At 35.7% G+C, this 18,023-nt stretch overlaps 1 protein-coding gene across 2 annotated transcripts; it reads right to left on the reverse strand.

Moving 5' to 3' along the window:
* Window positions 1–9,514: 9,514 nt before the first annotated feature.
* LOC141716625 (zinc finger CCCH domain-containing protein 8-like) lies at window positions 9,515–12,549 on the reverse strand. Of its 2 annotated transcripts, XM_074518816.1 has the most exons (5): window positions 12,038–12,549; window positions 11,092–11,160; window positions 10,613–10,720; window positions 9,975–10,223; window positions 9,515–9,756 (listed from the first exon to the last, which is right to left on the reverse strand). In XM_074518816.1, the coding sequence occupies exons 1-5, from the start codon at window positions 12,374–12,376 to the stop codon at window positions 9,649–9,651; spliced, it is 873 nt and encodes a 290-aa protein (XP_074374917.1). In that variant the 5' UTR covers window positions 12,377–12,549; the 3' UTR covers window positions 9,515–9,648. The 2 variants fall into 2 exon arrangements, with proteins under 2 accessions (XP_074374917.1, XP_074374918.1); XM_074518817.1 differs by lacking the exon at window positions 11,092–11,160 and having other exon boundaries at window positions 9,516–9,756; window positions 12,038–12,548.
* Window positions 12,550–18,023: the final 5,474 nt, after the last annotated feature.

The raw sequence follows: 18,023 nt of genomic DNA on the forward strand, positions 1-18,023 counted from the left end.
GGGCTGGTCACTAATATAAGAGCACTGGGTGAAGAAGTAACTGAATCATATGTCGTTAAAAAATTGTTGAGATCAGTTCCAGCAAAATTCCTCCAGATCGCGTCCACCATTGAACAGTTCGGAAACCTGGACACAATGTCTGTAGAGGAAGTTGTTGCTTCTCTGAAGGCGCATGAAGAAAGGGTGAAAGGAAAATCAGAAACGGGTGAAGGACAACTACTACTTACAGAAAAGGAATGGAATAAAAGAGAAGGTGAAGATAAGAAGCTGTTACTTACCAAGGAAGAATGGCAAAGACGGACAAACAACAATGATACAGGTGGAAGTCAGAGACGGGGGGGGAGGAAGCGATAAGAGCAGAATTCAGTGCTATAACTGTGGCATCTATGGACATTTTGCAGCTGAGTGTCGCAGACCAAGGAAAAATAAAGAAACAAGGCAAGAGGTGAACATGACGCGTGTGGAAGACGAAGAACTAGCCTTATTACTTGCCAAACATGACAAAGAAGAAGGGGACGTAATGTTGTTAAACGAAAAAGAAGTAACGCCTGCACTCTTGACAGAATATGATCGAAAACAAGCTAAATCCAACTTGTGGTATCTCGACAATGGAGCAAGCAATCATATGACGGGTTACAAATCAAAATTTTCAGAATTAAACGAAGAAATCACTGGCCTTGTGCGTTTTGGAGACGGCTCAACGGTGCAAATCAAAGGAAAAGGTTCAATTACTTTCCGGTGCAAAAATGGAGAGGAACGCATCTTACATGAGGTATATTATATTCCTGATCTTTGCAGTAATATTATTAGCTTGGGACAATTATCTGAAAGGGGAAATAAGGTAGTACTAAAAGGTGATTATTTGTGGGTTTTTGATAAATGTGAGAAACTCCTTATGAAAGTGAAAAGGTCTCCAAACAGATTATATAAGTTGTTGATGGAATCTGTTAAACCAAAATGCTTACTGTCGAGTACAGACGAGATTGCACACCTGTGGCACTTACGCCTTGGGCACGTAAACTACAGGGCTATGATTTTGATGTCAAAAGACCATATGGTAAGAGGAATGCCGAGAATTAATCTGTGCAAAAATGTGTGTGATGGCTGTTTAATGGGAAAGCAGGCAAGAAAACAATTCCCATCCCAAAGCAGTTACTGTGCAACACATATTTTGGATTTAGTCCATGGAGATCTTTGTGGGCCTATAACACCACAAACTGCTTCTGGAAACAAATACTTCTTTTTATTTGTTGATGATTATAGCAGATACATGTGGGTGTATTTCTTAAAAGGCAAGGATGACACACTAAATGCATTCAAGAATTTCTGTGCTATGGTGGGAAACAAGCCGGGTAAGAAAGTGAAGGTTTTCAGAACTGATCGCGGAGGTTAATTCTGTTCAAATGAATTCAAAGCTTACTGTCACTACTAGAAAAAATAGATTAGACATCGGCTAAAAACCGATGTCTATGAACAAAAAAATCCGATGTCTTGGTGGGTGATGTTAAAGACCCCTCATTTAACATCGGTTTTAAACTAATGTTAAAGAAGACGTATAACATCAGTTTTCAAAGATGTTAAATTTTTAATGCATATCTAATTTTCATATATTATCATAATATGATATTTTTATCAATTTAAACATATGTGAGATAAGCAAAATATTTCCATATACCCATTAAACTGATGTTACTAATACCAGTAACAACGATTTTCAAGATAAACTGATGTAAACATAACTTTTGACATCAGTTATTTATTTCAAACCGATATCTATTGGTGACAAACTGATGTCTATAAAGCTTAATAACATCGGTTTTCTGTTTTAAGATTTTTGTTGTTGTAGTATTTAACATCGATTCTAATCGGTAATACTGATGTCAATGTTCAACTAAATCTGATGTATTAAGCTTTGACAGACATCATTTTCCATTGTAATGATGTCTGTACCTGTTTTATTAATGCACATTTTAAAAATATAGATACCAAAAATTTGCCATACCAATGAACTACCAAAACTAATTATTGCACAATACCAGTTATCTATAAATCTAACAACCAATATTCAAACATCCGGTACAATAGATTCATCTAGTCCAAACATCAAATACTACACATATCCATCCATCTATTCTACTACTGTCTATACAAAGAATTTGACTTGGTACCGGCAATACTAACAACAAAAACCAAACTAGAAAGTAAGCAAAATTTTCCAGGAGTTGTGAAGATTTTTAGTTATCAGTGTTTCATTTGGCTTTGTCCCTCTCCCTGGTATTCCATTATCTTGGTTGACTAAGGGTACCTGAAAACTAAAATAAAGTCCACATTAACTAAATGGAACTTTGCAGCAAAAATAAAGTCCAGGAGTTGTGAAGATCTTCATTTCTTGTTTGTTCTTCTCAACCTATGAAGAAGATACAGCAGCTCATTATAAAATAGAGCGAGGAATCAACTTAAAAATATAGTAAATTTAAAAAATGAATTATATTATATAGGAAATACTGAATTGACTCTCAGTCTATTTCTTTACCAGCTGTTTGTATCCGATAAGATCAGTGTTATCGAATTGCTTCTTTCCAGGCCCCAACTCTATCCCTCTTACTCTACTTGCAAAGTTGAGAGCGCGAAGAGTTTCACTCAAGTCATTCTCATTAGGACTGATTTGTACCAGCATTAATGTTTTCGAATCTCCGCCAATATATATAACAGTTTATTAATATGAATACGGAAAAAAGTTCCTTATTCCTCAACTCATAACCAAAAATGGACAAAGTACCTAATGAGTCTTGAAGTAAGTGAGTAAGCTTAGAATTCCAGCACACAAAGAATAAGTTACAAAAATCAAAATATAATCTAAGCCATAAGTAAATACTTGCATTTCTTGTTTCCTACCTGAAAGGAATATGAGGACTCTTGGTTGCAAGAGAATATATAACATCTCCAAGCGTAGAAAGAGACCGATTAATATTCCCCCTTCACCATAACACAATATATGACAAAGTAAAGTACACTGAACTTCGAGAATGATTTAAATAGTAATGATATTCATATTAGTAAACTCACCAATGGGATCGACTACTGTGCTCATTAGCATTTGTTGATCCAACTACCCTCGCTACCCTGTTCCCCAGCATTCATGTTAAAATCCTGAGAAACAGCAGAACTCTGCACAAACATTGGACCATTAGCAATTTGATTATTACTGTAACTAACATTATTCACAGGAAAAATATTTGCGGGTTCACTTTGTCGGATTGGACCAACTCCAGAAGAACCAATCATTGAAGACGCCCATACAAGCTCAAAATTTTGTCCACTGTGATGAAGAAGGTTTTGCGCAGCAACAGAACTAGATTGAGGCATAATACCTACACTCACATTTTGTCCTTCTGAATTGGTATAATTTAGATAGGTAAATGCAGTACTATTGAGTGACATATAATATGGAAGCTGGTTTTGTTGAAAACTCTGCATATCATATTGTAAGCGTGTTGTAGTTGAGAATAAGTCATAATAACAAGCTTCTCTTGCTAGATATCAAGTTTAAAATATGCCTACATTATGATCCTATAATGTTTGGATATTATAAGAAAACCTGCACAAGGTGAGGGATTCATTATGTCAGTAGACGTAAAACATGTACATTAGACCATAAATGGGCATACTAAACACGACTGGGAATTTTACATTGCATTCCCCTGGTTTTATTAATTCTTGGCTTCCAAAAGTCAGTTCCACGGATTTAAATCATCCCTAAATTCACTAAAACTCATTCAAAGTTGCTACATTCCTTCGTTAGACGGTTCCATTTATATAGTTTTTAAACGGTGGCGCCTTGTAGTATATTTTGCATAAGGAAGTTTAATGCCAGGTAACTTCAGAAACCCCTCTCCAGCACCTTTCCCAAAAGTGTGAAATCAGTAAGCAACAGGTAAAAAGTTAGTATATTCATTACCACAGGTTACTACATAATGCATAAACTTTAAAGAACCTCAATGATATAGGTTCATATGTAAAATAGAAACATGTGGCTTCAGCAATAAATATCAATGCTAATCTCAAGTAAAACAAATTACATCAATACAGGGAACTAAATGGTGCATAAAGTACAGGAAGTTGCATGATGTGTGTTCATATGTGAAAGAGAACAATATCAAACGCTCGAGGCTTCAGGCATAACCATCAATGTGAATTGCAAATATAAAAAATAACAAATACTTTTTCGAAACAAGATATGGTCTGCAGGCTATCTCAAATACTAAGCATTATAATTCAGTTTTCTGAAATTTATAATAGAAAAATAATCTAGAAACCACAAAGCAACCGTTCTTGAAACAAAAGTCAAGAAAAGGCTAAACCAAACAGTTATTATAATCTCGAAACAGCCAAATTAGAAGCAGCTCATCTCAAAATGGGTACCACAACAGCATGAAGGATAAACATGGATGGTTGTTTTAGATTAAAAACCTTAACAAAAAGGTACTAAAGTCGAATTAGAACACAGATATCAGAATTCCAGAAAGCAAGTCTTTAGTATATATAAAAGTCTCAAACTTTACCTACTAGAACAACAACATTCACTAACATAATTTGTAAAACCAATCAATAGCAATGACAACATACATGGATCTAAACACAAATTACAAGCAAGGCATACAACTATATTCATCAATACATAGTACTAAGATTAACTGGATCCAATAAAACCCAAAGATCCACCACACAAAGTAAAACATTGTATCTGCTGATTCCAAATTCTTCACTACAGAACTAAGAATGAAAACAGAGTCAAATGAGCATATAATATATTAACTCCAAGAAATTACCTCAAACTTTCCACACTAAATTATGTTTATCTCGTGCATTTACTATATATATATAATGTAAGAATACAAGTATTCGGCAGCGAGGTTTGGGTGTATAAACCTGACTTATTATAGCTCACAGATTCGTCTTGAATATAACGATAATGTTATGGACAGAGTTAAAAAACAAGGAGAAAAGAGGAGTACCCTATCCTCCGACGACCGTAATTGAAGGTAACGCGTCCCAGATAACAGGCAACGGGCTTTCTTCACAGTAATCACCATGAGCACTTAGTTCTTTATAATTCACATCCAATAAAAAACAAAAACACATCAAAAAAACTAAAACAAAAGTGTAAAAAAAAAATAAAAGAAAAAGAGACACAATCAGTTATATATATATAACTGAAAACAACAACAAATCTGTTAAAAAGCTAAAAATTGAAATTTGAAAACCACTTACTAATTCGAGCGGAATAAGGATAAATAACAACATAGATAGGCCGATTGGAACTTCATCTGCACCTAGTTAACACAAATCGAACGATTTATTGAAAACAAGAATTAGGGTTCATGTAATTGAAATATATAATTCAAATTCGGGATCTTAATTGTGAGTTCTTTGTTTCAATTTGGAAAGTTAGGTTTTGAATTTAGGGTTGTACGTTGAGAGTTCAGAAAGATGGGTGGAGAGGGGAAGTAAGAGTGATGGACAGAGAGAGAGAGAGAGATGTTCTTCCGTCAGAGAGAGAGTTTTGATAGTTTTGATAGCTTTGATTTTTGATTTTGTGTTTTTTTAAATGTATATTCGAGGATAAAGCTGAAAAGAGGGGGAAGAGTTGAAAATAAACTAAGGCAAAACGTGGGAAATTTAAGAGGGAATGAAATTTTGGCTGGGGGAATGGGGAAGGCGCGCTGCTGAAATTTTTAAACAGATATTTAACATCGGTTCTTCTAACAAACTGATGTTTATAAGCACAAAAGATATCGATTGCTTAAAACCGATGTCTAAAATACTTTTTACATCATTGAAATAAGCAACCGATGTAAAAGAGGCGATGTTTATTCTACTTTTTCTAGTAGTGTGTGAAGGAAATGGGATCGAGAGACACTACACTGCACCTTATACGCCCCAGCAGAATGGGATTGTTGAAAGACGTAACAGAACTGTAGTGGAGATGGCTCGCAGCTGCATGAAGGAGATGAATATTCCCTCGAAAATGTGGGGTGATGCAATTAGACATGCAGTGTACTTGTTGAACAGGTTACCCACTCGAGCATTGTCTGGACAGACTCCATTTGAAGCATGGTTCGAGGAAAAGCCAAACATTGGACATGTCCGTGTGTTTGGGTGTATCGTTCATATGAAGGTACCAAGCATTCATACCGGAAAGTTGGACGACAGGAGTACGAAGGTGGTTAATATGGGGAAGGAGCCCGGAACTAAAGCCTATCGTCTATACGATCCAGTGAAAAATAAGGTTCATGTAAGCAGGGATGTGGTATTTGAAGAAGACAAAAGGTGAGCATGGATCGATCAAGGTGAATTCTCCCGTGACAATGTAGAATCAAACGTATTTGATGTCCCAGAGATGAATGGAGCCAGTAAAGAAACCACACACGAATCAGATACAGAGGAGAGTACTGAGAATGATCATGATGTTAGCCACACACCGGAGCAGTCAGATGCAGAAACTAGTACAGAACATGACTCGAACCAAAGCTCTACACCAGTACTAAATACACCAGTGTCAAGTCCCTCAACTGCAGAAGTCAACAGTGAGAATTATGATGGAAGTGAGCCTCCAAGAAAATTCAGAAGTATAGCAGATTTCTATAACAACACAGAGCTCGTCGAACTAGACGAAGAGCTGCTCTTGATGGGGGTTGATGAGCCTACAAGTTACAAGCAGGCAAATAAGGAAGCGGAGTGGAAAGCAGCCATGATGCAAGGAATGGAATCCATAGAAAGAAATAAAACTTGGCATTTGACTGAACTTCCTAAGGGACATAAAGCTATCGGTCTTAAATGGATTTACAAGCTCAAACGGGATGCTGATGGAAATATTGTAAAACACAAAGCAAGGCTCGTCGTGAGAGGTTATGTTCAAGAACAAGGAGTTGACTTCGATGAAATTTTCGCTCCTGTAACATGCATTAAAACAGTTCATCTCTTACTAGCTTTGGCTGCCTGGAACAGTTGGAAAGTACATCATCTAGATGTTAAAACGGCTTTCTTGAATGGGGAGATACACGAGGATGTGTATGTAAGTCAGCCGGAGGGATTTGAACGAAAAGGAAAGGAACATCTTGTCTACAAATTGGCCAAATCATTGTATGGCCTAAGACAAGCACCCCGTGCCTGGTATGCAACGCTTAACGAGTGTCTTGAAAGCTTAGACTTTGTAAGATGTCCATATAAACACGCTGTCTACACAAGAAAGAACGGTGATGATGTGATTATTGTCGGAGTATACGTGGATGATCTTTTGATTACAAGTTCAAAGGCAACAGTTGTTGAAGATTTCAAGAAGCAGATGAGTAGCAGATTCAAAATGACAGATTTGGGAGAGCTGAGCTATTACTTGGGGATAGAAGTTCAACAAGGAAATGGATTTACAGAGCTTAAGCAAGCTGGATATGCGAGAAAGATTCTTGAAAAGGCTGGTATGGCAAGTTGTAACGCCTCAAAATATCCCATGGATCCAAGTCTACAAATGAGTAAAGATGAAGGTGGGAAAAGAGTGAATGCCACTGATTATAAGAGCCTGATCGGGTGCTTGAGATACCTGGTTCACACCAGGCCGGACATCTCCTATGCTGTAGGAATAGCTAGTAGGTATATGGAACAACCTACGGTTCTTCACTTGGATTCTGTGAAACATATCATTAGATACATAAAAGGCACGATTCACTACGGGTTAGTATATTCAAAAGGCAGCGGCAATCATTTACTAACAGGGTTCTCAGACAGTGATTTGGCAGGCCATGTGGATGATAGGAAAAGCACAAGTGGCATGGTTTTCTATCTAAACGAAAGCATGATTACTTGGGTATCGCAAAAGCAAAGGTGCGTGACCTTGTCATCATGTGAAGCAGAGTTCATGGCTGCCACAGCGACTGCATGTCAGGGTATTTGGCTCAGGAATGTCTTAAGTCAGATAACAGGCAAGTACATTGGTCCTGTAACTATTTACATCGACAACAAATCAGCCATAGACTTGGCAAGGAATCCGGTCTTTCATGGACGCAGTAAACATATCGACATACGTTACCATTTTATAAGACAATGCGTAGAACGAGGAGAGGTGGTACTCAAGCATGTTAGCAGCGAAGGACAGAGAGCTGATGTTCTAACTAAAGCCCTGGTGACAGTCAAGTTTGAACGAATGCGAAGTTTGTTGGGAGTCAAGAATTTGTCAGAATATAATTCAGATTAAGGGGGAGAAATGTTGATTGTTAATCTGAATTATATTATAAATGGCTGTTTATTTTGTCTGATTTTCTTAGCACTAGTACTGGTCGTGTGTGACTGGGTCAAGTCAGTAGTTGAGTAGTTGTAGGATCGAGTTTAGTGGGTAAGGTGCAGTAGGAGTCTGTTACTTACTTCTGTTCCTGTTTCTTAGCGTATGCACGTTTATGTAAGTCAGTATATATTTGATATTAAGCAAATGAATAAACAGCAGCGAGTTTGTCGTGCATGAGTTGTTTCTTCTCTGAACAGTTTATATTAAAACACATAACATATATATATATATATAATCTGTGAGTAAGAATCCTAGATTCTTCATCTCAATGCAGCTAAACACATCCTAAGATATATCAGAGGTACACTGGAGTATGGTCTGATTTATGCAAAGGGGACATGTAACTACTTATTATCTGGATACTCAGACAGTTACATGGCTAACAATGTGGTGGATCGAAGGAGTACAGGTAGGATGGCTTTCTATTTAAATGAAAGTCTGATTACATGGGTATCCCAGAAGCAAAGATGTGTTGCTTTGTGCTCCTGTGAAGCCGAATTCGTGGATGCTACTGCAGCAACATGCCAAGGAGTGTGGTTACGAAATCTATTAACACAAATAACTGACATGAAGCCTGGAGCCGTGGTGATCTACATTGACAACTGATCAGCAATAGACTTAGCTAAAAATCCTGTGTTTCACGGACGTAGTAAATACATTGATATATGATATCATTTTATTCAGGAATGCGTAGAGCGTGGTGAAATTATTGTGAAGCATGTTCGAAGTGAGGAGCAACGAGCAGATGTGGTAACTAAGCCTATGACAACGATTAAGTTCGAAAGGATGCGTGAATTACTTGGAATCAGAAACTTGCAGAAAGGAGTTTAGATTACGGGGGGATTTGTTGGAAATAATCTAAACTCTATATGGTTTATTTGTTTATTTTGCATTATTGTCTGGGAAACGTATTTGTCTGTGTTTTGAATAAGTCCCAGTCGGTTTAGATATTTTGTAGGAGCAGTTGAGTAAGTGTAGGTGGTGGAATACTGGTAGGAGTTGTTCCTGTTTTATAGGAGTAGTAGTTCATCTTTCATTATATATATGTATCGAGTCTGTAGTAATAACTTAACTTTTATTATTATCAAAGTTCAGTAGAAAATGGAATTATTGGGATTCAGTTTGGTAGGAAATGAAAATATTGGGACTCAGTTGCCCATGTCATATTGTCAATATTATCAATGAAATCTAAAAAACAACATCATCATCCGCAAAGCCTTTAAAACTTACAAGTTTGTTAAGGGCAGTAACATAATCCTAAATTCAACTTATTACATGTTCCATGCTTGCACATCCCTGTTCCACGCATCCTGTTAAGCAACAGGTTCTGGGTTGGCTGGAGGTAAACGATGGTCAAACCGGCATCCTGGTCCACGCTTGCAGATCCCATACCGACTATAGTATGGGCAGATCTCCATGTCCTAAATCATTTAGAATTAGAAGAGGTAATGTTAAAAGTTATTTGTATACAGATATGTAATACGTGTATATGGGTCATCTTGACTTGATAGCAGTAGCAAGTCACAATCACCCTATAACATAACCTATCAGGAAAAATATGCTTAATTTGGTGTGGAGATACAAAAAGACAGTGATTAATGTCTCAGCACAATATTAATTAGGGGAAAAAAATACTTACAGGCCTTAAAGGCAGGCCCTTGTCATTAACAGGGCACACGGAAGTTTTGCTGCGTTCAGCCTGCTTATGTGGGTGCTGCTGAGAAACTGGTTCAGATGCTTTCTTGGAAACTGTTGATGGCCAGAAAGGCCTAGCATTTTCCCAATTAGATGCTTTCCTGCTGGAAAGTGCTGATGGACAGAATGGCAAAGCATTTTCCCAACCAGAATTTGAACCAATTCTCTTGTCCTGAGGGCCTTCTTTCTCTCCCTGATATATTGAATTGTGAACAATTGCCAGAGAACTTCGCAGTAATATATTAGTTAATTTAAAAGTAGTGAGCATGCAAATTCTTTTGTTTCAAAACTATTCATACATATCCTTTTTTCGTACCAAGTTAGAGTTATGATTTTGTTGTAAGGAACAAAATTAACTAATTTGTGTAAAACCCTTTAAGTTGACACTAAATACTGGTATGTTCAAAAACTATTTTTGGGTTGCTTTGGATTACTTGAAAAAAGTTTTAATTTTAATTTCATATCTAAGTGAAAAACAGTACACTCAGTTGTGAAAACAAATGGATAAAGATAACTATCATGTCCTTCAAGCTGTAAGTAACATCTGATACTAAAATGTAAAAAGAAATGACAGGATAGTACCGGTCTGATTGGAAAGCCAAGGAAAACCGGAGCCTTCTCAGTTTCCCGTCCACTGTGATTATACTTGCAAGCTTTTCCATACTTGCAGCCTTCTGGTGTTAAATAGTACTGGAAGACAAAGCAAGCGAAATTATAAAGACTGTAAAGAGAAGGGAATTCCCGAAGATAGAAGCAAAGACAAGGGGAAATATATATATAGTCTCAATAAATCAACTAACTTTTCTGGAGAATAAATCAAATAGACAGTGAACTTGTACTTTACCTAAGGCCACTTCCACAATGATATGAATGCAGTATGGACTAACATTGCAACAAGGTGCATATTGTCAGAAAGCAGTGTTTAATTACAGAACTTAAATATGGGATATAGATGAAAGGTTAAAAACAAGATTGTATACAGGAAAGTAACAAAGATCAGATACACATATTGTTAAAAATGGAAGCACGTATTCATTTATAGACACTGAAAAAATGATAACCTTGCACTCGACTTGCCCCGTCCTAGTTAAGTTCTCTTCATTCAGATTTTCTATCTCCTTATAATCAGGCTGCAAAAACGTGAAATTAAAGCAGCATACATGTGAAAAGAACATAATCTTAAGCTCAAGATTATAAAACATGTAAGATGAATCTTTAATCCTGATAAACATCAGAGACCATATTTAGGTACATATATATCAAAGACCATGAATTATAGAAATCGCATATATAGTTCTAACTGGTTAGAAAAACAAAATTGTATAGAAATGTTTGCTAGTTGGCTAAATTAGAGGGTGGCTCCGATCTTTGATGCTTTCTATTTTCAATCTTTTCTAGATTGATCATAGATAGACTTCTCTCTGGCTTATCATAGAGCAAGGGTTCTTCCCAGTATCCTTGAATTACCCGAACTCTCATGAGAATTCAAGAAAGCTTAGTTATGTTATACAAAATGTTTAACATTTTCTTATCTTCAAATTATTTATAGCCCATCTCTCAATAATACTTTTATTGGTACATACAAAAAGGAAGATCCTGAAGATTCTTGACATGTCACGAATATCTTTGTGCCCTCTGATGCACATACAAAGGACAGGCATAACCTCATTCACCTCAATCAGATTTAACAAGTAGACTTATCATAACAAGAAGTGACAAGTCTTTATACCTAGAAGCCAAAACAAGCAGATCCACAGTCGCACTAAAAAGGGCATAATCATCCTACCAAGACATTTTACTTTGGAAATTGTAACTATTTAGAATCATAGGGTTTCGTGGATCTACTATAAATTCCTATTAATGTACGAAGAAAAAGGATCAATTCAAGCAGATATGATTTTTTCCTACTCAAGCCTGTCAGAGAGTGTGTATTTACGGTATTTAAACAAACAAAGAATAACATAAACCACTTAAAAAAAAGACTATCTAGTAACAGATTAGTTATACCTGGATTTTCCTATTCAATGGATGATTATATCTGCAATTTCCCCTAAACTGGCACCAACCATGTCTCATTAAAAATAGGCAATTTTCAGCCTCCGGTCTCAAAGGGTAGTAATATCTATATCTTCTATGCTCCATATGTTCAGACTCCATCAGAACTCCCTGGACAGTCCCATTTTCCTCAATCGAATCTTTAAGAGCTAAATTCTGGACCTCCTGGTTCAAAACATCAGCATTCTTGTCGCTTGACACATCAAGACCGAGATGATCTCTAAAATTTAATGATCCAAACGTTAAGCCCTTGTGTTGATTCTGAAAATGCTGACCTTTAACCCCCTCCATTGTCCCTCTACTCTTGAATTCAAACCCTAATTAAGCTCAGCTACTCGCTTAAAACCCTCTATCTTTGAATATATAAGCGAAAAGTTTGAGTGAGAAATAAATCTGGAACGAGTCCAATTTAATGAAATTAAAAAAAGAGTGTGGAAGATAGCATTTATTATTAGAGATTGAAATTTAGATTTTGCAACGAGCAGCTGCAAGAGATCATAAATATGGGGTATTTAATGTCATCCTAATTAAACTACTAATGTATTTTGGTAGGGGTTATGGGGTGACACCTGGCCCTCTTGCATTTCTTTTATGAATTTGAATACTCCTGCAATGTTTTTTAACGGGGGTATGTCTGCATTTCTTTTGTCGGGAACATAAAGCCGACCTAACAAAGAGAGGATTTTGCATGTGGAAAAATGGAACTGAGCTCATTTCCTTAGCTAATAAATATTGTAATATTTCCGAGACTTTAACGAGCTACAAATCACCCAGTGGTCAAGACTAAATAACCATCCATTTTAAAAAAGATTAATTAAAAATTATCATATTTGTGTTGGTCGAGAATCAATGTTGGGCTAGCTAGCTAGTTTTTGTTGCTAATGTGAAAAATTCGTAGGAATTATACTGGTTGAGTTAGCTGTTTTATTTTTGCATTTCCGAGAATTACGGTTGGACTGCCCTGACTAAATGTTTGGAGATCGATTTTGGAGGTCCAGAAGATTACACGGACGAGAATTTTGCACCATGGTGAGGATTAGACTCCCCGTAATGCAGGTACTTGGACTGAGTATTTTGGGCCAAAAGGTGTTTTTTGAATTAATTCTTAAACCAGGCCCATGATTATTAAGATATGTAAATTACAGTAAATTAGCTAGGTTTTTTACGGGAGATATATTGTTTCCATACACAAACATATACGTATCAATATATATAAAAGTAAAAAAGACTCTTTATTACTTCTTCTTTACTATGATTATTTCCTCTATTTTAGTTTTTGACTTGTGGTTCTGGAACTCGGTGTGAGTTCTACATGATAAGTTTCTTTCAGGTGCGTTATTCTATAGCATCATCAATTGTCCTATGATTGAGACTCAACAATTGACATCAAAGCCAAAATCAAATTTGGGTGGTAAAACTCCAATTTGACGTGTTTGTAGGTTAAATCTTGTGTGGTGCACAAAAGGTGTTTGGGAAAATTCCTGAAAGCAACTGGTGGTGAGACAAGCTAGGTATGACTTCTATACATGGTGTTGTTAAAGTAGGAAAGGGTTGGAGAGAAAAATCTAAGTCGAATTCTAGACCTCATGCGGAGAGGATGCGTTTCAAGTATGGCGAGTTTGGGCATTACAGATCAAATTATCCTAATACAAAGGTTTCTTGGAAGAAGAACAAGAACAAGAAGAATACCAGAAAAGTACAAGAGAGACAACATGTTGGTTATGCTTCAGAAGAAGGAGGTGGTGATGGTTATTATTCTTTTACTTGTGAAAGGGAAATCACAAATAGCTGGATTCTAGATTCTGGTTGTTCTTACCACATGTCTACGAATTGGAAGTGGTTTACAACTTGTAAATGCGTTGAAAGTATATTGATGGGAAATAACCATGGTTGTAAATTTACGGGACTTAATTCTATAAGAAATATGATACATGATGGAGTGGTAAGAACATTGACAGATGAGGGACATGTCCCTGAATTGAAGAAAAATCTTATTTCTGTTGGTGCTTTGGATTTTGGTGGGTGTAAAATTGTTACACATAATGGTGAGATGAAAGTTATTCGTGGTTATTTGATAGTAATTAAAGGGCATTTCTCAAGATTTTTTTATTCTCTTAAGGGTACAACGGTGACTAAAAGTGCAGCTGTTGTGACTACTAGAAGTGATGGCGACCAATGTGACACTCAGTTATGGCCAATGTGACACTCGGTTATGGCATAGGCGACTTTGACATATATCAGAAAGACATATAAATTATATTGATGAAGAGGGTTTGTTGAAGAACATAAAAAATGATTGCATGGATTTTAGTTCAATTCAAGAAAAGCAAATATTGAAATAAAGGTATATTACACTATATGCATACAAATGTTTGGGGTCTGACTCCCGTCACTTAATTTCAAGGGAGGATTGAGATATTTTGTCACTTTTGTTGATAATTATTTTTGGTATATTTCATGAAACATAAAAATGAGTTATTTAAAACATTCAAGAAGTGGAAAACAATGGTCGAGAAAATATTTGGTAAAAAATTGAGGACACTGCGATCTGATAACGATACAGAGTATACAAATGGTGCTTTCAAGGAGTTTTCTGATAAGGAAGACATTCTTAGAAAATAGACAGTTGGGAGAATACCATAAGAAAATGGGGTTGAGGAAAGGTTTAATTACACATTGTGGGAAAATTAATGTGTATGCAATCCTATGTTGGTTTGGGCAAAGAATGGTTAGCTAGTCAATTATTATTGCTCGCTACATTGTCAACCGCTCACCTCATGCATCTCTAGATGAAGATTTACCTTATAATGCAGGGTCTGAAAATATGTAGATTGTGGCAGACTTAGGATTTTCCAGTCCACGGCTTAATACCATGTTGACGAGGCTAAACTTGATGCGAATGGCAAGAAGGCTATATTTTTGGGGTATGCAACATATATAAAATGTTATAGTCTTTGGTTTATTGATAATTATAGGTTCGTAATCTGTATGGATGTTACGTTTAATTAAGGAACTATGGTGGCTTCACAGATAGCTAAGGTGATTGGTGGTAATGACATTGAGACTTCTAAGGCTCATGTGGTTGAGATAGAATCTAAAGATCATTCATGTTCTTGTCGTGTTCAGCAACAAGATCATGGAGATATTCATGATGATGTGAATGATGATTCTGATTATGGGACCCTTGAGGAAGAAAATATGTAGGCACACGAAAAATATTAGTTCGAGCAAAGTTTGGGTTCGACTAAGACAAAATGAGCATACAAACAGGTTCAAAAGATTAGGTCAGATGAATTTATAAAATGTTACGGGCGAGTTAATGCAGTAGAGTATGCACTCTTGATGGAGAAGGACGCGCCTATCTCAGTCAAGGAAGATATTCAAAATGATAATAGTGACATTTTTTTTGTTGTGATAGAAGAAGAGATTGATCAATATCTACAAAGGAAGCCAACTTTGGATTTTGTGTTATTTCCTGCACGGAGCAAGTTTCAACATTGTTTGGACTTGCTAATTATCATCAAGTATCGATTTCCCATCGGGGAGGTGTTGGGGTGAGGTGCAGATTTCACCTCATGATGAGACCTTCAATGGCTTGATCCCAGTTAAGGGTACGTAGGCATTTGTGGTAACAATGGTACATTCGGTTGGGGTTTACTTATCGAGGTGTTCATAGTTTTCTCGGTGTTTGTCCATAATTTGGGGTCTATCAAATGATGTACGAAGTGGAGAATTTGTGAGGTGGAAGACTAGGCTATTTTTTTGCGTTTCTTGGAGTTCAAAGGTCAGATCACCCTGGATTTTGGATAGCGTCTTCTTAGATCAGGTACCTAAATTATGAACGGTGGAGATCGGTTTTGGAGGTCCAAAAAGTTGCAGGGCATGATTGTTATGCACCACGATGAGGATTAAATTAATAACCTAACAAATATAATAATTAATTAAATCTAAATTACTTGAAATTTGATAAAACTTTGGAACTTGCCAACAATTCAACAACTTACAATACTTTAATAAATTAACAACTCTAATTAAATAAATAAATAAATAATTACGACTCTTGAATAAATTCTAACAGAAGTCTAAGACAAAGACTAAACTCTTAAAAATCCGTAACTTGCGCTCTTCTCCTTAAGTAGTCCACTTAAGTAAAAATACCTTCTGGAGGAAAATAAAAAGAACAAAGGACCGACAGTGAGTGAAAGGCTCATATACGAATATAAAATAATGTACAAGATGAATAAAGATTAGATAAGATGCCAATATAAACATAAACCAAATAACGACACGACCATCGATTCCAAAAGTCAGGGGAAGATAAAATACCAGGATACTTAAATTCACAACATGAACACATACAAATATATTTATAACTTACAAATAATGATCATAAACTGTAATCGTTCTCTTATACTTAATCGTACACTTACAAAAAATACTCAAAATAACTTACTAACGAACATGGGAGAGATCTTAGACAAACATGACTTGCATTGCACAAAGCAACGCTACCCAAAATCTGACATGGCTATCAACGCAATAAGCATAATATCACACAAATATCTAGAAAGGCTCACAAGGTGATAAGCACAATGCTACCTAAATTCAGACTCACATGGCAATAAGCACAACGCTACCAAATATCTAACATCTCCAAAATCATATCCAAATTATAGATAACCGAAAATATATTAATCAAAAATAATTATTCCAAATATCATACGAAACAGACTACTAAAATATAAAATCAAACCTGACCAGTTCTAAAGAATTCCAATTTATCGCATAAAGATAAACTGAAACGAAAAAGTACAAAATAAGAAAATCATAGACAATTCCAAGATCTTTCCAGAATTGTAAGTCTCGTAAAAATTGAGAAAGAAACGAATTCAGAACTTAAACAATTGCAGAATGCGGAACAGAATTAGCCCCTGATTATAATTTTAGTTGAATGTTTAAGACATTGAAATTACAGAATTCAGCAACAACATATGAACACAAATTACATATATCGAAAAGAGCTTTCCAAAATAGTATTGATCATAATATTTAAATGAATTTTTGATTTACTATGAATTTACGAAGTTAGGACGTACAAGAAGAATTTAACCAAACAAATTACACAAAAGGCAGATTTTAAATTACTTACTAGTAGAATTTCAGAAAATTTAAAGAACGAGAAACAAAAAAAATCAGATGAATAATGAATCTGATGCGAATATGACATAATTAAAACTAGACAATATACATCAACATTATCAGATACAAAACGAAAGAGCATAATAAAGATATCCAGAATCCCCAATCACAAGAACCCTAATGATTTAAACTCCAAATCCCAAATCTCCAATTAGGCTTTTTTGTGCATCTATTTCTCCTTTTCTCTCTTCTCATTCTCCATCTTCTCTTTTTTCATATTTCTCCTCTCTCTGATAGAAATACCGTAAATCCTTTTTTTTTTGTATATACCATAACACTTCCTTCTTTTTTTTAAACCCTCAACCTTTTTTATAAAACTAATACTCTTAAAACAATATCCCGATTACATAAAATAGATACACACAAATTATTTTAAATATAACTCGCCAATATTATAAAATACTTAAACTAAAAATAATCATAAAAATATCGGGATATTTCCCTATATTCTATCATAACTAAAAATATTGTGTTGAATTAAAGTGGTTGGTTGGTTGCTATAGACACCTAAACTGACTAGCTATTACTCCACTTAACTTTGATGTTGCCTTGGTCCTTTTCGGGCCTATAACAACATTGTTTGGGTTCTATAACAACAGTGTTCTGGGTTTGCTATAAGCAATATATGGTATAGTGATAGATCTAGACGGTTTGTCCAACCTTCTAGTAATTACTAACAATTTCACAATATGTCCGCTCGAACTAGAACGTGTCATCGCTCAACTCAACATCTTATTGG

The sequence above is a fragment of the Apium graveolens genome, chromosome 4, assembly GCF_009905375.1.
Source record: "Apium graveolens cultivar Ventura chromosome 4, ASM990537v1, whole genome shotgun sequence".
NCBI lineage: Eukaryota > Viridiplantae > Streptophyta > Magnoliopsida > Apiales > Apiaceae > Apium > Apium graveolens.